Genomic DNA, 27969 nt, shown 5'->3' with positions numbered 1-27969 from the left:
ATATTTACTTGTTGTAGGACAAGGTCAGACCAGCCACCTGAACGTTGTCACACTTAGTGCCAGACTGCAGAGGGAGGAGGAGGTAGGCCATGAAGGAGGTGACGAAAGACAGCTGGACTCCAGACACAACGCCAAGCTTATACCTCTTCATCAGTAGACCTCCCAGGAATATCCCCACTGCACCCACAGGCAGGTTTAACTCACCTGGAAAAGTTATACTCACACATCTATAGTGCTACCAGTGTGCTGGAGTTTCATTTCCACTCATGTTCAACAAACCTACAGGGGATGGGAAAGAACAAAAAAAGTGTATTTAATGCCATTCAACATCAATACTGACAGGATGGAACATTTCAGTTGGAGCATGTCCATGTTTCTATGGCTTTGTTGAGACAGACAGCCCAATTCAGTAATTTTTTTGAGTAATTGGTCTATTGACCAATCAGATATGCTCTGAAAAAGAGCTGATGCGAAAATATCTAATGTGATTGGTCAAAAGACCTATTAGTGGAAAAAATATAATAATTGGGCTGACTGTCTAAACTTGTTTCTCTGTCTCTGACTCAAGCATCGATTACAGAGGGCTGAAAAGGATTACGACCAAGAATCGTTACTCCCTACCCGATGTCCGCCACCTTGGAGTTGGCCCTAGGAGCCCAATTCTTCACCAAACTGGACCTCCGCAACGCTTAAAATCTGGTGAGAATCAGGGAGGGAGATGAGTGGAAAACTGGCTTTAACACCCCTAGTGGTCACTGAGTATTTAGTCATGACCTTCGGAATATCGAACTCACCGGCAGTCTTTCAAGCATTGATCAATGACATTCTTAGGGATTTGTTGAACCGGTTCGTCTTTGTTTACCTCGACGACATCCTGATCTTCTCCAAAAACCCTTCCGGAACACATACAGCCCTGTCCCACCTCACTCAAGCAGGTCTTTGCAGGAATCCCGAGGCTGACAGAGAATTCATAGAGCTCAAGGGACGTTTCAACTCCGGACCCATCCTCGTTCATCCTGATCCTTGTGGTAGAGGTGGACGCCTCGGACACCGGAGCTGGGGCGGTACTTTCACAGCGGAAGGAGGAGGACAAGAAACTTCAACCAATACACCTTTCTCTCCAAGTGGTTCTCGCCAGCGGAAGGCAACTACGATGTAGGCAACCGGGAGCTCTTGGCAGTTAAGTGGGCCCTTGAGGGGTGGAGACACTGGTTGGAGCCACTGCTTCATCTTCTGGTCTCTTCTCTGCACCTGGGTCCAACTTTACCACATCACAGTTATAGCATCTCTTAATCCCTTCTCTTAACATGTATGGCCCCAAAACATAATCAAGCAACTGACCAATTACACAAGACTTTAGTTCTAAGTTAACTGAGATTAATCAACAACTGGGTACATTTCTTTATTTCTAAAGTGAAACTATCCTCCGCATTGGAGTATCTCTACAAGTACAAGTTTAACCAGTATTTCAGTTCTTTTACCGTCCCATGAAGAAGTGTGGCAGGCCTGTGAGGAAGGATCCTACAGCCATGAGGAAACAGCCCATAGCAATGAGCCTGGGCCGGTGCAGCTTCGCCTCAAAATGGCTGACCACAGCCAGGAACAGCAGGTTACCTGCAAGAAACCACAACACTACAGTAGCCAGGAATCGCAAAATATAAATGCTGTTTTTTTTTAAACTAAAAATGGCATATCAGTTTGGATACTAGGCTGCAACTGGGACAACATTTCTATTTTGCAGGGAGGTGTTGTAAGGGGATTAATACAGTTGTATTCCTGCCACTAGGGGGTACTCTGGTGAAGCCCATGGGAAATAAAGAAATATAGTTTAAGTGAATTGGGAATAGTAAGAATGAAAAACTAAAGAAAGACTGTACACGGTTGTTACCTGTGCTAACATGATTAAAAGTGAAATAAACCATACTTTTCACGTTGTAGTTTATATGATAAGCTCATTGGAAGGGTAACATATACAGGTTGTACATAAATGGGCATAAACACTGTCACGCTCTGACCTTAGAGAGCATTTTTATGTCTCTATTTTGGTTTGGTCAGGGTGTGATTTGGGGTGGGCATTCTATGTTCTGATTTCTATGTTTTTGTATTTCTATGTGTTGGCCGGGTATGGTTCTCAATCAGGGACAGCTGTCTATCGTTGTCTCTGATTGGGAATCATACTTAGGCAGCCTTTTCCTCTTTTGTCATTGTGGGAAGTTGACTTTGTTAGGGGCATTATAGCCCTGTAAGCTTCACGGTTGTTTCTTCGTTTGTTGTTTTGTTGGCAACATTTTAAATAAAAGGAAAATGTACGCTTACCACGCTGCCCTTTGGTCCACCTCTTTTGACGGCCGTGACAGAACTACCCACCACCAAAGGACCAAGCAGCGTGGCCAGGAGGAGCAGGGATCCTGGGCCCGGGAGAAGAGAGAATGGAGGACATCTTGGACATGGGAGGAGGTTATGGCAGGGGACAAGACCCTGCCATGGAAACAGGCTGAAGTAGCGAGGGAGGAACGACTTCGCTACCAGGAGTCACGGCAACGGAGCAGGCACGAGAGGCAGCACCAAACAATTTTTTTGGGGGGGGGGGGCACACGAGGAGATTGGCTGAGTCAGGTTGGAGACCTGAGCCAACTCCCCGTGCTTACCGGAGGGAGCGTCGTACTGGTCAGGCACCGTGTTATGCGGTGGAGCGCACGGTGTCTCCAGTGCGCATTCATAGCCCAGTGCGCTACATTCCAGCTCCCCGCATTGGACGGGCTAGAGTGAGCATCCAGCCAGGACGGAAGGTGCCGGCTCAGCGCATCTGGCCTCCAGTGCATCTCCACGGCCCAGGATATCCTGCGCCGGCTCTGTGCACTGTGTCTCCGGTGCATCTGCACAGCCCAGTGCGTCCTGTGCCAGCGCCCCGCATCTGCAGGGCGAAAATAACCATCCAGCCAGGACGGGTTGTGCAGGCTCTACGCTCGAGACCTCCAGTGCGCCTCCACGGCCCAATGTATCCTGTGCCTGCCCCCAGAACCAGGCCTCCTGTATGTCTCCCCAGCCTGGTAAGCCCAGTGGCAGCTCCACGCACCAGGCTGCCAGTACATCTCCTCAGTCCGTTGAGACCTGTTCCGGCTACACGGAGAAAGCCTCCAGTGATGATCCAGGGCACAAAGCCTCCAGTGATGATCCAGGGCACAAAGCCTCCAGTGATGATCCATGGCACAAAGCCTCCAGTGATGATCCATGGCACGAAACTCCAGTGATGATCCATGGCACGAAGCCTCCAGTGATGATCCATGGCACAAAGCCTCCAGTGATGATCCATGGCATGAAGCCTCCAGTCATGATCCATGGCACGAAGCCTCCAGTGATGATCCATGGCACGAAGCCTCCAGTGATGATCCATGGCACGAAGCCTCCAGTGATGATCCATGGCACGAAGCTTCCAACGACGGCCTCCAGTCCGGAGCCTCCAGCGACGGCCTCCAGTCCAGAGCCTCCAACGACGGTCTCGAGTCCGGAGTCTCCGGCAACGGCCTCCAGTCCGGAGCCTCCGGCGACGGTCCCCAGTCCGGGGCCAGCGGCGAGGTTCCCCAGTCCGGGGCCGGCAGCGAGGGTCCCCAGTCCAGGGCCCGCAACGAGGGTCCCCAGTCCAGGGCCCGCAACGAGGGTCCCAAGTCCGGGGTCGGCGACGAGGGTCCCCGCACCAGAGGCGCCACCAAAGTGGGGTGAGCCAGAGGTGGAGCGGGGTCTACGTCCCGCACCAGAGCCGCCGCCGCGGATAGATGCCCACCCAGACCCTCCGCTATAGGTTCAGTTTTGCGGCCGGAGTCCGCACCTTTGGGGGTGGGTACTGTCACGCCCTGACCTTAGAGAGCCTTTTTATGTCTCTATTTTGGTTTGGTCAGGGCGTGAGTTGGGGTGGGCATTCTATGTTTTGTGTTTCTATGATTTTCTATTTCTATGTTTTGGCAGGGTATGGTTCTCAATCAGGGACAGCTGTCTATTGTTTTCTCTGATTGGGAACCATACTTAGGTAGCCTTTTTTCCCATCTGTCTAGGTGGGAGGTTGACTTTGTTTAGGGCACTTTGCCTTTGAGCTTCACGGTTTGTTTTTTGTAGTGTTTATTGTTTTGTTCGGCGTCTTTTCCAAATAAAGAGAAAATGTATGCTCACCACGCTGCACCTTGGTCCTCTTCTTTAAACGGCCGTGACAATAGCCCAAACAACTACCTCATCCCCTACTGTATTTATTTTATTTATCTTGATCCTTTGCACCCCAGTATTTCTACTTTGCGCATTAATCTACTGCACATGAATCTACTGCAAATCTACCATTCCAGTGTTTTTAATTGCTATACTGTATTTACCTCGCCACCATGACCTATGTATTACCCTACCTCCCTTATCTCACCTAATTTGCTCACATTGTATATAGACTTGTTTTTCTACTGTATTATTGACTGTATGTTTGTTTACGCCATGTGTAACTCTGTGTTGTTGTATGTGTCGAACTGCTTTGCTTTATCTTGGCCAGGTCGCAGTTGTAAATGAGAACTTGTTCTCAACTTGCCTACCTGGTTAAATAAAGGTGATTTAACAAAAAAAAAATATATATATATATATATCAACTGAGCTACGAAGGAGCACGTCGACGTCACTAGAATGATGACAAGCAATTTTAACGGATTCTAAAGGGAATCATAGAATTCCAAACTCATTTCTATGGCAACACATTTGTCAATTTTGTAAACAATCATTTTCTAACGTCTAACCGAAGTCCTATGGAACGTTTTCTGTGCGAAAACAACAACTTCAGTTTGCTGCTGACAACAAACTTGTTTGATTTCTGAGACCTGAGAGAGAACAATGCCTGGGTGCTTTTCAAGACTGGCGGAGAGAGTGCGTGGACGTCGGCGGCCTACTGCGTCGACAGGTTGTTCAAATTCATTTGTGGCTTGTTTTTCTTGTCTTTTTCTGTTTTGCAGGGTTTGTGATCGTCGACAGGTGGACAGCGACAGCGACTTCGAAGAGGGTATGTGGAGTTTAAAACTCTTATTTTACTACATTTAACAATGTCATTATAATTTGCGAAATGTTGTGTATTTCTAAAATTCAGACTTGGCAAAAATGCTTGTGCTAGAGATGTTGTAGCTAGCTAGCTAACATTAACTTTAGTAACTGTTGCTAAGCGATCGACTTTTGCTACCTAGCTAGCTAGTATTAGCAATCTTGCTACGTTTTATGTCCTAACAATTGTTTATTTTATATTCCAATGTTCCTCGTTTTAGAAACAACTGTCCTGGATGAGGTCCAGTTGAATGTGCCATTGGATGATGTGCCAGATGTTCCACAGCTGCCATTCCTCCTTGATGTCCAGAATGCTGCTATCATCCTTGAGGATGGCAGACTATCCTTGAGGTACAATTTTCTGAAAGTTTGTGCTTTTATGTTTGAAAAATATCCCAGATATTCAAGTTGTGTCTCTTTGACATGAAACAAATTTCTTGTCTGCTTTCTGTTTTAGGAGGCCACTGGCAATTGGCAGTTGATTCCGATTAGGTTCAGCCCCCTGTACTGTGGGCCTGTTGTGATCAGGGTAAGAGACCCCCCCCACACACACACACAGTCACATCACGGTTACAATGTTTACTGTTTCCAACATGAATGTATTGTAATGTGCAGAATAATGCCGGTCCGGTGGTTAAAGCTTGGAGAACTTTCCAGTTCATCAGCCCCATCATCACCTACATGCGTGGGGGATCCCAGGTATGTGTCTTTGTAACTACCTAATCCTAATTTACATTGTCAGTCATTTGATCTTGATGGAAATGTGTCACAGCAATTGCTGAAGTGGTTTTGTTGATGTTGTCTTGTTGTTTATCTCAACAACAGGTGGTGGTGAGGATGCACCATGTGAGTAGGGTGAGAGGCCTGGAGACTCAACTGGTGTGGGCCATCTCCAAAGAGACAGCCAGGCTTAGTCCAGAGGGCATCCCCTACTGTGCCACCAAAGTGCAGTCCATCACTTGGATCCAGGTAAGACGTAAATACTACTGAAATAGTATTAGATTAGGCTTTTCTTCACTTATTCCATTTGGCCTTAACATGTATTCTCTCTCTGTCAGCGTGTGGCTGGCAGGGTGACCCACTATGCGTCTCACCTCCGCCACAAGACGTCTGTGGGCGTGACGCTTGGCTGCTACCAGGTAAATAAACTATTTCCTATGTATATAGACCAAGACATTGCTGGGCATTTTTGCATTAGATTTGGTGTATTTTCTAATAACGTGTGTGTGGTAAACGGGTGTGTTGTGTGTGTTTTGAGCAGCAGACTGATGTCTCAGTGGTGTACGCCACTCTCCACATGGGGCTGGATGGGCTTCTCTCCTCTTCAGCGTGGTCGGAGGCTGCCTCCTTCTCTACGCCCACCACTCAGCAGTTCACTGACCCAGAGCCTGAGGGCCACAACTGCTATGAGGTCAGACGTTACACACACATACTACTGACTAGGAGCATTAAGATCCTTCCATTGACCGATTGTTTGTTATGTCATTGCATTGGTGACTGATTTTGAATGCTTGTTTTGTTGTCGTAGGGCTGGGAGGAGGACCTGCTGCCTGAGGAGAGGGAGGTTCCTCTGCTAAAGTGAGTTCCTCTAAATGTCTGTGTAGTCTGGGCTTGTCAGATGCTGAAGGATAGTGGTCATAATGCTGTTATCCCCCATTGACTTTAATGGTTGACATGCTCCATTCCCTCCCTTTCACAGCCTCTACCTTACCACCAAGAGAGTGGAGGACATCGCCCTGAGGCTCGTCTCCCTGCGCCAGGCCTTCACTGTGAGTGGACCCACTTTCCTTTTTCTCTCTGACTTGTTGTTCTGTCTCCTAGAGGAAGATGTCTCACCCTAACTCTTCCCTCTTCCCTAGACCCTGCTTGGTTCCACCCTGAGCAGGAACCATCTGTTTGTGGCGGGAAAGGTCCTCCTGGGCGCACTGGTTCAGGCCAACCACATGGTAACTCACTAACTCATTATCTTTCAAGGGAAAGAGAGCGTCCCTGAGTGGAAATGTGTTCTGTTCACTAAGATGCTCTTTTCTTTGTCATAGGACGAGGCCAAGTTCATCCGTACCTATAATGACTTTGTGGACTACCTGAGTGACCCCTCCAAGCGGAATGACATTGAGAGGGAGCTGGCTGAGGCAAAGGTGAGTTCATTAACTCTTTCAAGTCTCACTGAGTTCTTCCACATGCATGTCTTTTATACATCACAGTCGCTGATCAATATGAAATCATTCTTATTTTCTCCAAACGTGTTTTCTTGTCCTAGATCCATCATGTGAACATGATAGATGTCCTCTTTGAGCTGGTGCTGTTTGGGTTGATGACAGCTCAGAAGTCCCTGATGGTGGTAAGTAGCATCTTACTGGTACATGTTTTGATATCTCTCTATTAGCAGTTTCACTTAAATTCCTCTTCTCTTCTATTCTCTCCTCTTTTCTCCTCCTTTGTTTCCTTTAGCACCCTGGTGGGTTCGTGGAGCGTCTGTACGCTCTCCTGTACTCCTTCCTGCCCACTGCTGCCAACATGGAGCCAGAGGCTGACAGATACCTGCTGCTGCTCAATGTAAGAGTCAAGTTACTTCCTGTTTACTTCTATATTCTTAGTGTACTTCCTATTTACTTCCTTATTCATGGTTAACCAGGTTCCAATGCCATTTTAGGGGGAGTATTTCTATTTTTTCTCTCTCTTCTTGATAAGCTAGTAACTCAGAGACATTTTCTATGTGTTGTGTGGTGTTCTCTTCAGGGCGGGCTGATGGCTCTGCTAGATGACATGTTTGGCCAGCAGCTGGCCTGGTACTTTAACCCAGAGTCTCTGGTCACTGAGCTCTCCAGCCTCCTGGAGTACCACTTGGAAAACCTCATGGCCAGCATGTAGTCCTACTGCAGGGACCATACTCCTTTCTCCTAATATCTCTCTTTTGAAGGAATTGAGGACTTGAAGTGCTTTGTTGAACCCTGATTAGTTAACACCCATTAATTTTATGTATTCTCTTGTTTTCTCTCACCACAGGATTCTTGTGACACTTTGCCACCCAACAGGGATCTAGACACCAATGCACTACATTACTTTGCACAGAATTTGACATTTTTAAATAAAATAAGTTGTAGTTCAAAAACATTTTTGTTTTCATCTATTTGATTTTATGCCCATTTCCTCTTCCTAGAGGTATAATGCTAATATTAGATTATTACATGAACAATGATGCTTTATTATCTGCATATGGAAATAAAAAACAACGTTTAGTTGATTTACAGATACTACAGGCCCACACTTTAAATGGTTTTGTACTTTGGTTTGTGATATTGTACTATTTAAAAACATGTAGGACTACATACACTGAGTGCACAAAACATTAGCAACATCTTCCTAATATTGAGTTGCACACCCTTTTTCCCTCAGAACAGCCTCAATTCGTCGGGGCATGGACTCTACAAGCTGCCCTAAGCATTCCACAAGGATGCTGGCCCATGTTGTGTCAAGTTGGCTGGACGTCCTTTGGGTGGTGGACCATTCTTGATACACATGGGAAACTGTTGTGTATCAAGAGCATGAAAAAACCAGCAGTGTTGCAGTTCTTGACACACTTAACCCGGTGCGCCTGGCACCTACTACCATACCCCGTTCAAATTGAAGTGGATTCAACAAGTGACATCAATAAGGGGTCATAGCTTTCACTTGGTCAGTCTATGTCATGGAAAGAGCAGGTGTCCTCAATGTTTTGTATTATCAGTGTGTGTAGTAACCTGGTACAGTATAAAGTATACCACTAGAGGGGATAATTGCTTCAGTCTTGAATGTTACTTCTCACTATCCCTACTCTACATTAAACCTGTTTAGGATGGGTGTTCCGCTAGCGGAACTCCTCCCACATTCCACTGAAAAGGCAGAGCGCGAAATTCAAAAAATATTTTTGAGAAATATTTAACTTTCACACATTAACAAGTCCAATACAGCAAATGAAAGATACACATCTTGTGAATTCAGTCAACATGTCCGATTTTTTAAATGTATTACAGCAAAAACACCACGTATATTTATGTTAGCTCACCACCAAATACAAAAGAGGACAGACATTTTTCACAGCACCGGTAGCATGCAGGTAGCATGCACAAAGCCAACCTAACTAACCTAGAACCAACCTAACTAACCTAGAAACAACTCCCTCAGATGACAGTCCTATAACATGTTACACAATAAATCTATGTTTTGTTCAAAAAATGTGCATATTTGAGCTATAAATCAGTTTTACATTACTGCTACCATCATAGCTACAGTCAGAAATAGCACGGGAGTAGCCAGAGTAAATACAGACACCAACGTCAACTACCTAATTACACATCATAAAACATTTCAGAAAAATATATGGTGGATAGCAAATGAAAGACAAAGATCTTGTGAATATAGCCAATATTTCCGATTTTTAAAATGTTTTACAGCGAAAACACCACGTATATTTATGTTAGCTCACCACCAAATACAAAAGACAGACAGACATTTTTCACAGCACCGGTAGCATGCAGGTAGCATGCACAAAGCCAACCTAACTAACCTAGAACCAACCTAACTAACCTAGAAACAACTCCCTCAGATGACAGTCCTATAACATGTTACACAATAAATCTATGTTTTGTTCAAAAAATGTGCATATTTGAGCTATAAATCAGTTTTACATTACTGCTACCATCATAGCTACCATCATAGCTACAGTCAGAAATAGCACGGGAGTAGCCAGAGTAAATACAGACACCAACGTCAACTACCTAATTACACATCATAAAACATTTCAGAAAAATATATGGTGGATAGCAAATGAAAGACAAAGATCTTGTGAATATAGCCAATATTTCCGATTTTCTAAGTGTTTTACAGCGAAAACACAATATATCGTTATATTAGCTTACTACAATAGCTATCACAAAACAGCATTGATTCAAGGCAAACGTAGCGATAGCACAGTTCGACAGATATATGAAATAGCATCCCAAATTGGGTCCTTATCTTTGTTGATCTTCCATCAGAATGTTGTACAAGGGGTCCTTTGTTCAGAACCGTCTTTGTTTGGATCCAGAACGAACTATTTCCCTCTTGAAATAGCATGCGCACTGGCCATGCGGCGCTAACCTCTCCTTCTTGAAAAAATTCCTCCAACGCATCACGTCTAAAGTCCCGAATAAATTTCAATAATATAATTAAACTATATTGAAAAAACATACTTTAGGATGATATTGTGACATGTATCAAAAAAAATCGAAGCCGGAGATCATATTCAACTATAACGACGGTTTTCCAGGAGGCGATTCCAGGTCCAAGTTCGCGCCTTCCAAAAAAAAATAATGACGGACCTCTCACTCCAAGAGGTTGTATTCAATCCCAGAACGAGATAATCAAGTCCTTTCTGCTCTCACTTCCGCATGACACCCAGGGGAAGGTGTATGACGTGTTTCTACAGTCATAAGTGACATGCCCTTTTATAGACAAGCTCTTGAAGAGAGACCTCGCTTTTGGAAATCTCACTTCCGGATAGGAAATGGGCTGTAAAAAGAGTTCTGTTTCACTTAGAGAAATAATTAGAACGGTTTCAGAAACTAGAGAGTGTTTTCTATCCAATATTAATAATAATATGCATATTGTACGAGCAAGAATTGAGTACGAGGCCGTTTAAATTTTGAACGATTTTCCCCAAAAGTGTAAACTCCACCCCTAATCCTTAAGAGGTTTTAACAGTCTGCCATTGTAGACTCCGTTAACTTGGGTATCTTAGTTTTTTTATATTTGCCATTAATGTCTGAAACATTTACCATCTTTCCCACTGAAACCAGAAATGTTAGCGTTCATGTGAGAGAGGGTGTAGTAGTAGTACATACTGACCACTAGTTGGATCACAGTGTGGGTCTTGGAGTTCATGCAGGAACACAGAGGGTAGAGGCCTTCTCCATCACAGGAGAAGGCAGAGTAACCCGTAGGAGCCAATACCCAGTCCTAATGGAGAGAAATACCATAGAAATCGAATGACAAGATTAGATGAATGACTAGAATAGACTCTTTCAATGAGAAATACACGATAAAGAATCCAAAGAACATACTCTACAATGCACATCCTACACAAATGCCTTGCTTCCCTAAAAATACTAACTGTGTTACAGCAAATAAGGTGGTACAATGTTAGCTCATGATTATCTATTCAGTACAATGAGTAGTTAAGAGAGATAGAATCTCACCTTCCAGCCTTGTTCACTGAATCTCACATATAATTCATGTCTCTTACAAGCCTGACGCCCACTGTTGACATGGCTGTGATCTGAAGGGACCAAAAATATGTTATGAACCAGGAAAGACGAATGTACACTTTGGAAGCATTGGATTTCAAATGAAATGTAAACACAACTTAAGTAATTTTGTAATTGGGAGGAACTATCCCTTTAAACTGTGTATAAAACAAATTTAACTACAAGATGAAAAACCAGTGTTGTCCCCTGACCTTGTATGTATACTGGGCAAGGGCAGGTCGTATTTGGGCTTCTTCTTATGGGGGTTGGGTTTCAGGGCGCCTGGGGGCCTGGCTGGCCCTGAAGAAGTTGGTTAGATGAGTACTTGAAGGATTATATCTATATTTTGGAATGTTGGATGTTGATTTCGGGAGGATTCCATCATGGAAAAGGGACCAGAACACTTTTTTTGTTAGTTAACCTAAACGAATCACGACCCTCTGTAGAAGAACAACAATGACAAGAGTTGACTGCTATTTAAGTAATAGTTTGACTGTCAAATCCATGTATTGGTGTGTGGCCATTGACTTTTATGGAGAGACCGCCCCAAATTTTCTGTGCCATTTCCTGGGCATTTCATTAACTCCGTGTTCTAAGTTCTGCGCATCCCAGCGCTTGGAAAAATCAATGGTACAAAACCTAAGATATTGATCTTGTAAGAGGTGCGTAACGGGCTGCAGGGAAGTCAGGCGCAGGAGAGCAGAACTGGGTAATAACCGGAGCAGTTTAATGAGGAAAAAAACAACGGCACCAGAACAACAAAATATGGGTTAAAATAACCCGTCGCAAACCAGTCTGACGTGCACATACACTTTACAACAAACAATTCCACACACAGACATGGGGCGAACATAGGGTTATATACACGTCAAATAATGAGGGAATGTAAACCAGGTGTGTGGGAAAACAAGACAAAACAAATGGAAAATGAAAGGTGGATCGGCGATTGCTAGAAGACCGGTGACGTCGAACGCCGCCCAGACAAGGAGAGGAACCGACTTCGGCGGAAGTCGGGACAGTACTCCCCCTTGACGCGGGGCTCCAGCAGCGCGCCGACACCAGCCTCGGGGACGACCCGGAGGGCGAGGTGCAGGACGATCCGGACGGAGACGGTGGAACTCCCGCAGGATTGAATTGTCCAACACGTCCTCCACCGGAACCCAGCATCTCTCCTCCAGACCGTACCCCTCCCACTCCACGAGTTACTGAAGGCCCCTCGCCCGATGCCTCGAATCCAGTATGGAGCGAACGGCGTACGCCGGGACCCCCTCGATGTCCAGAGGGGGCAGAGGAACCTCCCGCACCTCAGACTCCTGGAGCGGACCAGCCACCACCGGCCTGATGAGACACACATGGATTGAGGGGTTAATACGGTAATCAGGTGGGAGCTGTAACCTGTAACACACCTCGTTCAGTCTCCTCAGGACTTTAAACGGCCCCACAAACCGCGGACCCAGCTTCCAGCAGGGCAGGCGGAGGGGCAGGTTTCGGGTCGAGAGCCAGACCCGGTCCGGTGCGCTGAAGGTGAACATGGGCGGCGTCCCATGTCTCCTCCGCGCGCCGGAACCAGTCGTCCACCGCAGGAGCCTCGGTCTGACTCTGATGCCAAGGAGCCAGAACCGGCTGATACCCCAGTACGCACTGGAAGGGGGAGAGGTTAGTGGAGGAGTGGCGAAGCGAGTTCTGGGCCATCTCTGCCCAGGGCACGAACACCGCCCACTACCCCGGCCGGTACTGGCAACAAGAACGCAGAAACCTACCCACACTCTCTTCATCAGGAAAACCTGAGGTAAGGCTGATCGAGACCCCCAGACGCTCCATGAACGCTCTCCAGACCCTCGACGTGAACCAAGGACCTCGGTCAGACACTATATCCTCAGGCACCCCACCCCGTAGTGCCGGAAGACGTCTTAGCAATCTCACTAGAATAAAGACCTCCATTCCTGCCATTATTGAAAGAGATCGTGATACCACATCATCTCAAAATAGGGCTACTTAATGTTAGATCCCTCACTTCAAAGGCAGTTATAGTCAATTAACTTATTACTGATCATAATCTTGATGTGATTGGCCTGAGTGAAACATGGCTTAATCCATGAATTTACTGTGTTAAATGAGGCCTCACCCCCTGGTTACACTAGTGACCATATCCCCCGTGCATCCCGCAAAGGCGGAGGTGTTGCTAACATTTACGATAGCACATTTCAATTTACCCTCCAAAAAATGACGTTTTCGTCTTTTGAGCTTCTAGTCATGAAATCTATGCTGCCTACTCAATCACTTTTTATAGCTACTGTTTACAGGCCTCCTGGGCCATATACAGCGTTCCGCACTGAGTTCCCTGAATTCCTATCCCACCTTGTAGTCATAGCAGATAATATTCAAATTTTTGGTGATTTTAATAATCACATGGAAAAGTCCACAGACCCACTCAAAAAGGATTTCGGAGCCATCATCGACACAGTGGGTTTTGTCCAACATGTCTCTGGACCTACTCACTGTCACAGTCATACTCTGGACATAGTTTTGTCCCATGGAATAAATGTTGTGGATCTTAATGTTTTTCCTCATAATCCTGGACTATCGGACCACCATTTTATTACATTTGCAATCGCAACATATAATCTGCTCAGACCCCAACCAAGGAGCATCAAAAGTCGTGCTATAAATTCTCAGACAACCCAAAGATTCCTTCATGCCCTTCCAGACTCCCTCTGCCTACCCAAGGACGTCAGAGGAAAAAAATCTGTCAACCACCTAACTGAGGAACTCAATTTAACCTTGACGCAATACCCTAGCTGCAGTTGCACCCCTAAAAACTAAAACCATTTGTCATAAGAAACTAGCTCCCTGGTATACAGAAAATACCCGAGCTCTGAAGCAAGCTTCCAGAAAATTGGAACGGAAATGGCGCCACACCAAACTGGAAGTCTTCCGACTAGATTGAAAAGACAGTACCGTGCAGTATCGAAGAGCCCTCACTGCTGCTCGATCATCTTATTTTTCCAAACTAATTGAGGAAAATAAGAACAATCCGAAATTTATTTTTGATACTGTCGCAAAGCTAACTAAAAAGCAGCATTCCCCAAGAGAGGATGGCTTTCACTTCAGCAGTAATAAATTCATGAACTTCTTTGAGGAAAAGATCATGATCATTAGAAAGCAAATTACGGACTCCTCTTTAAATCTGCGTATTCCTCCAAAGCTCAGTTGTCCTGAGTCTGTACAACTCTGCCAAGACCTAGGATCAAGACAGACACTCAAGTGTTTTAGTACTATATCTCTTGACACAATGATGAAAATAATCATGGCCTCTAAACCTTCAAGCTGCATACTGGACCCTATTCCAACTAAACTACTGAAAGAGCTGCTTCCTGTGATTGGCCCTCCTATGTTGAACATAATAAACAGCTCTCTATCCACCAGATGTGTACCAAACTCACTAAAAGTGGCAGTAATAAAGCCTCTCTTGAAAAAGCCAAACCTTGACCCAGAAAATATTAAAACTATCGGCCTATATCGAATCCTCCATTCCTCTCAAAAAAAATTGAAAAAGCTGTTGCACTGCAACTCACTGCCTTCCTGAAGACAAAACAATGTATACGAAATGCTTCAGTCTGATTTTAGACCCCATGATAGCACTGAGACTGCACTTGTGAAGGTGGTAAATTACCTTTTAATGGCGTCAGACCGAGGCTCTGCATATGTCCTCGTGCTACTAGACCTTACTGCTGCTTTGGATACCATCGATCACCACATTCTTTTGGAGAGATTGGAAACCCAAATTGGTCTACACGGACAAGTTCTGGCCTGGTTTAGATCTTATCTGTCGGAAAGATATCAGTTTGTCTCAGTGAATGGTTTGTCCTCTGACAAATCAACTGTAAATTTTGGTGTTCCTCAAGGTTACGTTTTAAGGACCACTTTTGTTTTCACTATATATTTTACCTCTTGGGGATGTCATTCGAAAACATAATGTTAACTTTCACTGCTATGCGGATGACACACAGCTGTACATTTCAATGAAACATGGTGAAGCCCCAAAATCGCCCTCGCTAGAAGCCTGTGTTTCAGACAGAAGGAAGTGGATGGCTGCATACTTTCTACTTTTAAACTCGGACAAAACAGAGATGCTTGTTCGAGGTCCCAAGAAACAAAGAGATCTTCTGTTGAATCTGACAATGAATCTTGATGGTTGTACAGTGGTCTCAAATAAAACTGTGAAGGACCTCGGCGTTACTCTGGACCCTGATCTCTCTTTTGACAAACATATCAAGACTGTTTCAAGGACAGCTTTTTTCCATCTACGTAACATTGCAAAAATCAGAAACTTTCTGTCCAAAAATGATGCAGAAAAATTATTCCATGCTTTTGTTACTTCTAGGTTAGACTACTGCAATGCTCTACTTTCCGGCTAACCGGATAAAGCACTAAATAAACTTCAGTTAGTGCTAAATACGGCTGCTAGAATCCTGACTAGAACCAAAATATTTGATCATATTACTCCAGTGCTAGCCTCCCTACACTGGCTTCCTGTTAAGGCAAAGGCTGATTTCAAGGTTTTACTGCTAACCTACAAAGCATTACATGGGCTTGCTCCTACCTATCTTTCCGATTTGGTCCTGCCATACATACCTACACGTACGCTATGGTCACAAGACGCAGGCCTCCTAATTGTCCCTAGAATTTCTAAGCAAACAGCTGGAGGCAGGGCTTTCTCCTATAGAGCTCCATTTTTATGGAATGGTCTGCCTACCCATGTGAGAGACGCAGACTCGGTCTCAACCTTTAAGTCTTTACTGAAGACTCATCTCTTCAGTGAGTCATATGATTGAGTGTAGTCTGGCCCAGGAGTGTGAAGGTGAACGGAAAGGCACTGGAGCAACGAACCGCCCTTGCTGTCCCTGCCTAGCCGGTTCCCCTCTCTCCACTGGGATTCTATGCCTCTAACCCTATTACAGGGGCTGAGTCACTGGCTTACTGGTGCTCTTCCATGCCGTCCCTAGGGGGGTGAGTCACTGACGTGGTCTTCATGTCTGCTGGGTTGGCGCTCCCCCCCCCCCCCCACCTGGGTTGTGCGTGGCGTAGATCTTTGTGTGCTGTACTCGGCCTTGTCTCAGGATGGTAAGTTGGTGGTTGAAGATATCCCTCTAGTGGTGTGGGGGCTGTGCTTTGGCAAAGTGGGTGGGGTTATATCCTGCCTGTTTGGCCCTGTCCAGGGGTATCATCGGATGGGGCAACAGTGTCTCCTGACCCCTCCTGTCTCAGCCTCCAGTATTTATGCTGCAGTAGTTTATGTGTCGGGGGGCTAGGGTCAGTCTGTTATATCTGGAGTATTTCTCCAGTGTCCTGTGTGAATTTAAGTATGCTCTCTCTAATTCTCTCTTTCTCTCTTTCTTTCTTTCTCTCTCTCGGGGGACCTGAGCCCTAGGACCATGCCTCAGGACTACCTGGCATGATGACTCCTTGATGTCCCCAGTCCACCTGGCCGTGTTGCTGCTCCAGTTTCAACTGTTCTTCCTCCGGCTATGGAACCCTGACCTGTTCACCGGACGTGCTACCTGTCCCAGACCTGCTGTTTTCAACTCTCTAGAGACAGCAAGAGCGGTAGAGATACTCTCAATGATCGGCTATGAAAAGCCAACTGACATTTACTCCTGAGGTGCTGACCTGTTGCACCCTTGACAACTACTGTGATTATTATTATTTGACCATGCTGGTCATTTATGAACATTTGAACATCTTGGCCATGTTCTGTTATAGTTTCCACCCGGCACAGACAGAAAAGGACTGGCCACCCCTCATAGCCTGGTTCCTCTCTATGTTTCTTCCTAGGTTTTGGCCTTTCTAGGGAGTTTTTCCTCGCCACCGTGCTTCTACACCTGCATTGCTTGCTGTTTGAGGTTTTAGGCTGGGTTTCTGTACTGCACTTTGAGATATCAGCTGATGTAAGAAGGGCTATATAAATACATTTGATTTGATTTGATATGATTTTGCCAAGGAAAGTGAAAAGGACTGAGGGGAAGTAAAATGGAAAATACATGTAAGGGACATGGAAGAACCTCAAAGAACATTGCATTTTCAAGATCATGTAACATCAAATAACATCAAAATGCATCTTATATTCCTGCCCTGACAGAAAACCCACATAATTTCAACTTACATTTTATGTGAAATAATGTGAAAACATGTTTTGGAACACAACGTGATCACATTTTCACATGTGTAGTTTAATGTAATCACATGTTGCTTTACATGTTATCACATTATCTTCACATAAGATTACATGAAAACATGTTTTTGGAACACTTTCCTTGTTCACATGTGAAATGTATGTGGTTTTTGCGTATCTGACTGGATAGGATGGGTGATTCAGCAGAGGACAGAGCGAAGGTGACCAGCCAACAGGAACTGTGTGTCCCTGACAAGCAGGCCACCAAACGCCCTGCAGTTCCACACTCAAGGTTCTTAATGCTTTAAAATGCACATGTACGATTGTGCATGTGTAATGGGTTGAAAACAAAGTCACTAAAAACAGACACCCATTTATTACCCCCCCCCCCCCCCCCCAATTTGTTTATGTATTTTTCTTAATTAATCTAAATTGTATTTTCTACATACTTTAGCGTTAGCCGTCCATCAGGCCAATAGATGGCGCTGTTGCACTGTTGTAGCAGGAGAAACAGCAAGTTCTGGCCAAGCGCTCACCATTCTGCAGAATAAGGATCAGAACTTTACAGAGATAAACTGTGTCTGTTCTTTTTACTATTACAGGTATGCAAAATAACTTCCAAACGTTCAAATATATACACAATATGTAGTAGCATGCTTTTTAACTACATTGTCAAGATATTATCACGTTAGGAAAGGTTTTGTTTTGGCTTTGTGTCGAACTGAGTGAGAGATGAACGTGATTTACATTGAGTGAGAGTATATGTTAGCTTGATGCTAGCTGAGGTAAAAAACGATTTACGAGTCACAGAGACTATGTTTACTGAGTAGCTTACTTGTACTGGATTTTGTCTAGGAGATGTTTTTTATAAAGAATCCATTTGTTAGGGATTTCTGAGTTGGTTTTACATGTTATTGGTTTTGTGTAAAATTGTGCTCACTAGCTGGTAAACTGGCCGAGCATGCTCAGTCTGGTGGACTTTTAGTGCATACAGTGAGAGAGATACCATTTTCTGGAGGTGCCATTATCTTAAAGCTGAATGTATTGTTGTCACTTTTCAATAGAGGTAGCGGTATATAGAAAAACATTCAATTATTTATGTTTTCATATATAGGTGTTTCTATTGTATGAATGTTAAATACATTGTGGTTTTCATGTGAAACCATACACTAAGACGGGGTTATTTGTGGAACACACGGACAAACACACACACTAATGTTCTCTCTTGTGTTTGTCAGCAGTTCATCGTGGCCCTGTGGTTCGCCTCCTTCACCAAAGCTCTGTCAGGGACCTACATGAAGAGTGCCATCACTCAGAGAGACACTTTGACCTTTCCAGCTCTCTCATCGGACTCATAGACGGCAGCTTTGAGATGGGTATCAACAATAACATTGAGTTGCTTGAGAATTCATGTAGTAAAAACCAGATACAGACTACAGTATGATCCGTTTTGTGGTTCAATCAGAGTCTGCTCTCAATAGCGTCCAGTTTTATAGTTGTTCCTCTTAATTGATTGACTGGCATTTGTCCATGACTCTACTGTCTAACCCCTAACATTGTTTTATTTAATGCTATGTTGTTGCAGCCTAGTATCCAAACTGATATGCTATTTTTAGTTTTTTTTTTTAAAAACAGTGTTTATAATTTGCGATTCCTGACTATTGTAGTGTTGTGGTTTCTTGCAGGTAACCTGCTGTTCCTGGCCGTGGTCAGCCATTTTGGGGCGAAGCTGCACCGGCCCAGGCTCATTGCTATGGGCTGTTTCCTCATGGCTGTAGGATCCTTCCTCACATGCCTGCCACACTTCTTCATGGGACGGTAAAACAACTGAAATACTGGTTAAACTTGTGCTTGTAGAGATACTCCAATGCAGAGGATAGTTTCACTTTAGAAATAAAGAAATGTATCCAGTTGTTGATTAATCTCAGTTAATTTAGAACTAAAGTCTTGCGTAATTGGTCAGCTGCTTGATTATGTTTTGGGGCCATACATGTTAAGAGAAGGGATTGAGAGATGCTATAACTGTGACGTGGTAAGGTTGGACCCAGGTGCAGAGAAGAGACCAGAAGATGAAGCAGTGGTTCCAACCAGTGTCTCCACCCCTCAAGGGCCCACTTAACTGCCAAGAACTCCCGGTTGCCTACATCGTAGTTGCCTTCCGCTGGTGAGAACCGCTTGGAGAGACAGGAGCATGGGTGCAGTTTCTTGTCCTCCTCGTTCCACTGTGAAAGGACCGCACCAGCTCTGGTGTCCTAGGTGTCCACCTCTACCACAAAGGGACGAGTAGGATCAGGATGAACGAGGATTAGTTTGGAGGTGAAACGTCCCTTGAGCTCTATGAATGCCCTGTCAGCCTCGGGATTCCAGCAAAAACCTGCTTGAGTGAGGTGGGACAGGGCTGTATGTGTTCCGGAAGGGTTTTTGGAGAAGATCAGGATTAGAGGTCGACCGATTATGATTTTTTCAATACCGATACCGATTATTGGAGGACAAAAAAAGCCGATACCGATTAATCGGCCGATTTATTAAAAAAAATATATATATGTTTTAATATATATATATATATATATATATATATATATATATCATACACACACACACACACATTTTTGTAATAATGACAATTGCAACAATACTGAATGAACAATGAACACTTTTATTTTAACTTAATTTAATACATAAATACACACACGCACACAGCTCTGAAGTGACAATGATACTGAAGAGTCTGCTTAGGAGACAAATACTCTCAACTGTTTGAATAAAAATAGAGTTTAAGTTACCTGTGATGAATGTTGAAAACAAAAACTTTAATTTCTATATGCAGGAAATCTTATTTTAATAATGGGCATGGTAAGAATTGACAACCAAAGTGCGAGTCATAATTCCCATGACACCTAGCAAAATCTGAAAAGCGGTTCCTTCATTTATTCCATAGGATATTTTTAGATTCACTTGAAATAAGGTCTGTGTTACGTGTAGGCTTACATCACCGTGCCAATTTTATAACTGTAGATATCCATAGGACAAGGTAACTCTGATCAATATTGGCTAAATATAAGCGAAGATTAAAAAAATTGTAGAGTGTATTTATGAAAATATGTTGACAAACGTTACCTTATCCTAGTGAGATTTACACGGGTATCAAAACGTCGAGGCGGTTTAAGCCTGCACGAAACACAGACCTTATTTGAAGTAGATCAAGACATTCTCTATGGAAGACATGAACGGTAAAATAACGAAGGAACCCCTTTCAAATTCAGCCGCAAGTTATTACAGGAATTATAACGCGTCGACTATTTCTCTCTAAACCATATACCTTTGACTAATCCGGAAACTATCACCTCGAAAACAAAACGTTTATTCCGTTCCGTATTTCATCTAACGGGTGGCATCCATGAGTCTAAATATTCCTATTACATTGCACAACCTTCAATGTTATGTCATAATTACGTAAAGTTCTGGCAAATTAGTTCGCAAAGAGCCAGGCGGCCCAAACTGTTGCATATACCCTGACTCTGCGTGCAATGAACGCAAGAGAAATGACACAATTTCACCTGGTTAATATTGCCTGCTAACCTGGATTTCTTTTAGCTAAATATGCAGGTTTAAAAATATATACTTGTGTATTGATTTTAAGAAAGGCATTGATGTTTATGGTTAAGTACACATTGGAGCAATGACAGTCATTGATTGATTGTTTTTTATAAGATAAGTTTAATGCTAGCTAGCAACTTACCTTAGCTTACTGCATTCGCTAACAGGCAGGCTCCTCGTGGAGTGCAATGTAATCTATGCAAGATTGGATCCCCCGAGCTGACAAGGTTAAAGATCTGTCATTCTGCCCCGTTCCTAGGCCGTCATTGTGTTCTTAACTGACTTGCCTAGTTAAATAAAGATTAAATAAAGGTGTAAAAAAAAAAAATGGCCATTCCGATTAATCGGTCGACATCTAATCAGGATGTCGTCGAGGTAAACAAAGACGAACCGGTTCAACATATCCCTAAGAGTGGCATTGATCAATGCTTGAAAGACTGCCGTTGAGTTCGATATTCCGAAGGTCATGACTAAATACTCAGTGACGACTAGGGGTGTTAAAGGCAGTTTTCCACTCATCTCCCTCCCTGATTCTCACCAGATTTTAAGGTCCAGTTTGGTGAAGTATTGGGCTCCTAGGGCCAACTCCAAGGTGGCGGACATCGGGTAGGGGGTAACGGTTCTTGATCCTAATCCTTTTCAGTCCTCTGTAATCGATGCAAGGACTGAAGTTTGGGTCAGAGACAGAGAGACAAGGGATGCGTTTAGACAGGCAGGTCTTCTGAACAATCACATTAGATATTTTCGTATCAGCTCTTTTTCAGAGCATATCTGATTGGTCAAAATACAAATTACTCAAAAAAATTACTGAATTGGGCTGCCTGTCTTAACGAAGCCATAGAAACCTGGACATGATCCAGCTGAAATGTTGCATCCTGTCAGTATTGATGTTGAATGGCATTAAATACACTTTTTTGTTCTCTCCCATCCCCTGTAGGTTTGTTGAACATGAGTGGAAATGAAACTCCAGCACACTGGTAGCACTATAGATGTGTGAGTATAACTTTTCCAGGTGAGTTGAACCTGCCTGTGGGTGCAGTGGGGATATTCCTGGGAGGTCTACTGATGAAGAGGTATAAGCTTGGCGTTGTGTCTGGAGCCCAGCTGTTTTTCGTCACCTCCTTCATGGCCTACCTCCTCCGTCTGCAGTCTGGCACTAAGTGTGACAACGTTCAGGTGGCTGGTCTGACCGTGTCCTACAACGGGTAAATATGACATCTGATTGGTTGGTTGGTTGGTGGGTTGATTAAAAACAAAAGTTTTGATCAGTGGAATATGAGGGAAAATTAGACCAAAACACACATGGGCTTGTGCCGGTGCTCCCTCTTATGGGAATATACAGTATGGTTGTTGCTGAGCCAGGATTCCTGGCTGTTTTGTCACTGTGCCTATGTCAATGATAGTTCAGCAACAATTATTTTAACATCATTATTACCAGCCATTTTCTCTGTTCCCCAGGTTCCCTGATGTACGATGGCAGCCTGTTGTCAGAGTGTAACAGAGACTACTCCTGCTTGGCTGGGGAGTGGGACCCTGTGTGTTCAGACAACGGCATCACCTACACCTCCCCCTGCCTCACAGGCTGCTCCAGCTTTACAGGTTACGGCAAGAACACGGTACCAATAGTATTAATGTACTGAGTGTACAAAACATTCACAGGGATGCTGGGCCATGTTCACTGTCTTCAACCCTCAAGAACCAGGGTGAATCTGGGTTCACCCAGATTCACCCTGGGCAAACACAACTTTTTACCTTTTTACTGGGCAAACACAACTTGCATTTGGTCATAAACTAGGCCGAAACGTTAATCTTTTAACCTTGCCTGAATAAAACAATGCTTTTTTTTAATAGTGAGCAAGAGTTGCGCTTTTTCCTTTTCTATGATGATTCAAATTTTTGGTTGCACCTCAACTCAACGTTGGTTGAGCGCCCTCTGTTTTTTTGTTGTCAAATAATACATTTTTCTTAAATGTACAAAGTAAATTTTTAAAAGCATTAAAATTGGGATGTTTCCCACTTATTTACACAACCTACTCCACACTTGCAAAGTGAAAGTTTATAGAAATGTTCTGATATTAAGTAGTAAACAGAAGAAAAGCAGAATTGAATCCAATCATAATGCAAATAATTTAATGGTCTATGGTTCAATCCCATTTCTGAAGGCCCGATGAATAATTCATATTGTTCCTCCTCTTCCTTGTGGCAGGCGCAGTAGCACACTGCCTTCCAAAGCCTGCAAAATAATCGCCGGACTGCCCTTTTCCTAGCTCTGCATGGAACATCCTGTGTCACGTCCTTGGTGACGTGTGGGGTGACATCCGGGATGACCACAGCAACATCCTCTGGAAAGGGAAAAAAGAGGAACAGAATGTAAAAAATGCAAACCGTAGGTTCTAAACACTGGCCAGTTGAAAGGTTCTGCTAAGATGTCATGACAAACGGCACCTGTCAGAGTGCTCTCTAAGTGTTACTCACCTGCTTGGATGTCAGCTGGCAGAGTGGCAAAGACAGCCATCGTGAGAGTCCTTTCTTCAGGTGTGACGTCCACAACCTCCAAGAGGGAAGAGATGGGCTCTGCCTCTGTGTTAGTGGTGATGTCCACAACCTCCAGGTGGGAACAAGCCGGGTCTGCCTCAGTTTTTGGGGTGATGTCCACAACCTCCAGCTGGGAACAAGCCGGGTCTGCCTCTGTCTTTGGGGTGATGTACACAAACTCCAGGTGGGAAGAAGCTGGGTCTGCCTCTGTCTTAGGGGTGATGTCCACAACCTCCAGGTGAGAAGAAGCCTGGTCTGCCTCTGTGTTAACGGTGGTGTCCACAACCTCCAGGTGGGATGAAGCCGGGTCTGTGTTATGGGTGACAACAACAATCCTGATGAGCTCTGCTATTACAAGGCAACAAGATGTCATCACAACAGGCATCTGTCAGAGTGCTCTCTATCATTGCTACTCACCTGTTTGGATGTCAGCTGGTAGTGTGGTGGAGACGGCCACCGTGAGGACAGGGGGGACTGGTAGGGTGGCTGCAGGGGGCTGGAAGCAGCTCTGCACCTCGTCCACCACAAAGGCACAGACCGAGCTCATATAAAAAGGGCTCTGGAGGTCATCCGTGGAGAAGGACTGACTGATTCTCCCGAGGATCGACCGCACAGAGTCAAAAGCAGCAGCCCGGGAGAAAGGGATGTGAGGGGAAGGGTCCTTTAGCATGCAGGAGAGCTTCTCCACTACGGCCGCCACCATACCCACGGCCATCCCGCTTATTAGGATTGGGTGCTCTGAATGGCCTTCCTCAGGCTGAAGCCACAGGGCCAGGAGAAGCCTGGGCACCACCTCCATCACCACCTGAGATGGGCTGAGCAGGTTGCTACGGGGCTCATTGGACTGCTCGCCCAGAATGCTCCTCACAGCTCTCTCCACGATGCTGTGGACTTTAGGATCGCTGAAATCAACAAAAAGGAGAAGACTAAGCTAAACGATGTGCAATGTGCTCACAGAGAACACTGTCTTAGTCTGCTTCTGCGTAGTTCCAGATGTGTAGATAAATGGATCAAGTCATATGCAGGGCAGTACATGGAACTAACATGTCAGCTGGCGAGGTGGAGTGCATGGAGCGGCGGAGCTTGCAGAAAGCCTCGTGCTCTATGTCCATCATTTTTAGGCAAGTGTTTACTTCCCAGGCCTGCAGTATGAAACAGGAAGTCCCTTTAGTGTAATTTCACAACATATCTATTCTGCTGTGCTAACTCGTTGTTGAAATGCTAGTAAAGAGCTCACTGACTTGTAGTATGTCTCTAACTCTCATTCTCTTACCAGCCGAGCGAGGTCGTTTCCCTCCCCCAGGGTTTCCTTCCACACCCTTCAAATAAAATACAGAGCAATTCAACTTTCCTGGCTTCTGATTTTTCTGTTGTTTATTTTACCCACACCTCCTGGAGTGCTGCTGGTGGCAGGGAATGGCAGTGAAGGTGAGTGCTGACGTGGTACTCACCTCTCCCTAAGGGATTTTTTGCTCTGAGACACCAGCCAGTTGCTCATGTGCTCCGTGGTGACATGGAGCGGGACCTGGCCTTGACTCTGGAGCAGCAGATAGTGGACCATGAGCTTCTTCTGCAAGATGAGGTAAGGTGTGAGACCGTGCCACGAAATACCATATCATGTGCTTTCAGAAGGGCCTCTCGCAACATTTCACAACTGCTCATGCGTCACAATTTGCAAGTGATATTAAGAACTCTTATGACCAACTTCTCTAAACTGTCTTTCTGTTGTTTATGTTTTTGTGGGATGAATCTTACCTGTTTATTGTAATATGTTTCCTCCCAGCAGGCCTGCAGAGTCTGGAAATAAAGGCTGCTTCTACAGAATTCCTTTGAAGATAATGAAAATAATGATGCTTTGTTATGCACATTATGCACAGGCATTTACAGTATGCTAAAATGAATTTGTCCAAAGATTACCTTTGTGGGACCATAAGTGAACTCCGGAATGCACAAAACCCTATCCATGGTAAGATGGGGAAGAAATGCAGCGCTATAGATATACGGGATGCTCTAGAGATAACAGGAATGACTTAAAGTCGCGAATGATCAATGACTGTGGAGTCGTCCAATATGCTGCACTTAGAATTGAGTTGTAGGCGATGTTTGGCGCAAAATAGAATGTCTACATTCTATTGCCATGGAGAAATGGAATGTGTAGAACCTGTATAAATGGGTATGCTTCTATGTCTTTATTTCGTGAAAGATTAAGCTCTTTATTATGTCCTAATGTGTATATGAGGACGTAGGAGCCCGTCCCGATTCATGACGCGATTATCCAGGTGCATGTTGCTTAGACCTACTAATCCAACCTTGGTTTACAAGTTAAATACATAGATTTGTATAGGCATATATAAACAATCAACCAAATCCATTTAAAGCAATGATTGTCAATTGAAAATGTGGTTGTTGTGTTATCCTGTTGTGCGCCTTGAGTGTCAGTCCCCTTAAGCACATTATTCCAATATTTCCGAGATCTGAATTGACCCAATGAACACGTTTGCAAAGATATTCGGTTAGAAATAAGAGTATGAATGACAATAAACGTATGACTTGGATTGTATGCATAATAGTGTAGTAAACAATATCGCTCAACGTGGCAACTTTTGGTGTTAGGAAAGTATCCGTTATAAGTCTCCATGGCACGTATCACTTCGTTGTCTTGTTGGTAATAGTAAAAATGCATGACAGTCCGCATTGTAATGGTCTAACAGGTGTTTTTCATTTTGTTTCTCACATTAAACAGACATTTGAGAACGGAATTGCTTACAGTTGTACCTATGATGCACAGACACACTAAAGCTGTACAGATGTATTCCCTATTATTTACAAATCGAAAGATGTAACATTTTAAATTAATGTGGCAGAACAGTTTAGCATAGAGTTCCTGTGGGAGTCTTCTCCTTCAGTCTTTTTGCCTCCTAGGCCTCGTTTCTCATTACATGGAATTTCCCCAGTGCCAACTTCACATGAGATGGCCGCTGTCTACTGTCATGTGGGCCTGGATGACAGATATCGCTATGCCGATATTGCTGCTGTCCATGGTCCTGAAATATACAATCTTGGCTATTTGCATCGGTACGACCGTCCAAACTTGACCCCACACACATACACACACATTAATGCTAATCTCTCACACACTTTTGAACATTGCACAACCTGCAACAAGACACTAAAAGAGCATTTTATTCCAAGTGTGTTTGTGTTTGAATAAAGACCCGAAGAATGAAATCAATGTGTGGATGTTGATTGGACAATGTATATGTGCTTTGCAGAAGCCATTTTTTTTTTGCATTCCCTGTTGCGTGTATTTTACTGGAGTATGATCAGATTGCTTTGTTTAAACCAGAATGAAGATTTGGTCTGAGAAACTATGCCGATTATAGCATGATAGCTATTTTTATTTTAAATAAAGCAATGTTTATATGACCCCCTTTCAAAGAGTCGCTCATTTATCACTTTCTTGCAGATATACAGTGCCTTCAGAAAGTGTTCATACCCCTTAACTTATTCCTCATTTTGTTTTCTTACAGCCTGAATTCCAAATTGATTAAATTATAGTTTTTTATCATCTCACCCAGCTACAGACAATACCCCATAATGACAAAGTGAAAATATGTTTATTCATTTTTTCTCAAATGTATTGAAAATGAAATACAGAAATATCTCATTTACATAACTATTCACAATTCACAAAGTTACCTGTGATGAATGTTGAAAACAAAAACTTTAATTTCTATATGCAGGAAATCTTATTTTAATAATGGGCATGGTAAGAATTGACAACCGAAGTGCGAGTCATAATTCCCATGACACCTAGCAAAATCTGAAAAGCGGTTCCTTCATTTATTCCATAGGATATTTTTAGATTCACTTAAAATAAGGTCTGTGTTACGTGTAGGCTTACATCACCGTTTCAATTTTATAACTGTAGATATCCATAGGACAAGGTAACTCTGATCAATATTGGCTAAATATAAGCGAAGATTAAAAAAATTGTAGAGTGTATTTATGAAAATATGTTGACAAACGTTACCTTATCCTAGTGAGATTTACACGGGTATCAAAACGTCGAGGCGGTTTAAGCCTGCACGAAACACAGACCTTATTTGAAGTAGATCAAGACATTCTCTATGGAAGACATGAACGGTAAAATAACGAAGGAACCCCTTTCAAATTCAGCCGCAAGTTATTACAGGAATTATAACGCGTCGACTATTTCTCTCTAAACCATATACCTTTGACTAATCCGGAAACTATCACCTCGAAAACAAAACGTTTATTCCGTTCCGTATTTCATCTAACGGGTGGCATCCATGAGTCTAAATATTCCTATTACATTGCGCA

General features: G+C 43.9%; 1 protein-coding gene and 1 long non-coding RNA gene across 2 annotated transcripts; one reads left to right on the top strand and one right to left on the bottom strand.

Annotated features, from left to right (window-relative positions):
• Nucleotides 1–7368: 7368 nt before the first annotated feature.
• LOC120058179 lies at nucleotides 7369–8131 on the top strand. The gene is made up of 3 exons (XR_005477986.1): nucleotides 7369–7399; nucleotides 7510–7614; nucleotides 8065–8131. It is a non-coding gene; the product is annotated as an uncharacterized LOC120058179 (long non-coding RNA).
• A 14643-nt stretch (nucleotides 8132–22774) lies between these two features.
• On the bottom strand, nucleotides 22775–24758 carry LOC120057731. The gene is made up of 5 exons (XM_039006211.1): nucleotides 24670–24758; nucleotides 24043–24527; nucleotides 23566–23934; nucleotides 23255–23432; nucleotides 22775–22820 (listed from the first exon to the last, which is right to left on the bottom strand). Exons 1-5 carry the CDS (start codon nucleotides 24738–24740, stop codon nucleotides 22775–22777), a joined length of 1149 nt encoding a protein of 382 aa, XP_038862139.1. The 5' UTR covers nucleotides 24741–24758.
• Between the last annotated feature and the right edge of the window lie 3211 nt (nucleotides 24759–27969).

The sequence above is a fragment of the Salvelinus namaycush genome, chromosome 13, assembly GCF_016432855.1.
Source record: "Salvelinus namaycush isolate Seneca chromosome 13, SaNama_1.0, whole genome shotgun sequence".
NCBI classification, from domain to species: domain Eukaryota; kingdom Metazoa; phylum Chordata; class Actinopteri; order Salmoniformes; family Salmonidae; genus Salvelinus; species Salvelinus namaycush.
This window is presented reverse-complemented; position numbering and strand designations above follow the sequence as displayed.

Coding starts and splice junctions, on each gene's coding strand:
- LOC120057731 (XM_039006211.1), bottom strand. CDS start 24,740: ATGATGGACATAGAGCACGAGGCTTTCTGCAAGCTCCGCCGCTCCATG. Junction 24,528..24,669: donor TCCACCTCGCCAGCTGACAT/GTTAGTTCCATG, acceptor TGTTGATTTCAG/CGATCCTAAAGTCCACAGCA. Junction 23,433..23,565: donor GCCAGCTGACATCCAAGCAG/GTGAGTAACACT, acceptor TTCCCTTTCCAG/AGGATGTTGCTGTGGTCATC.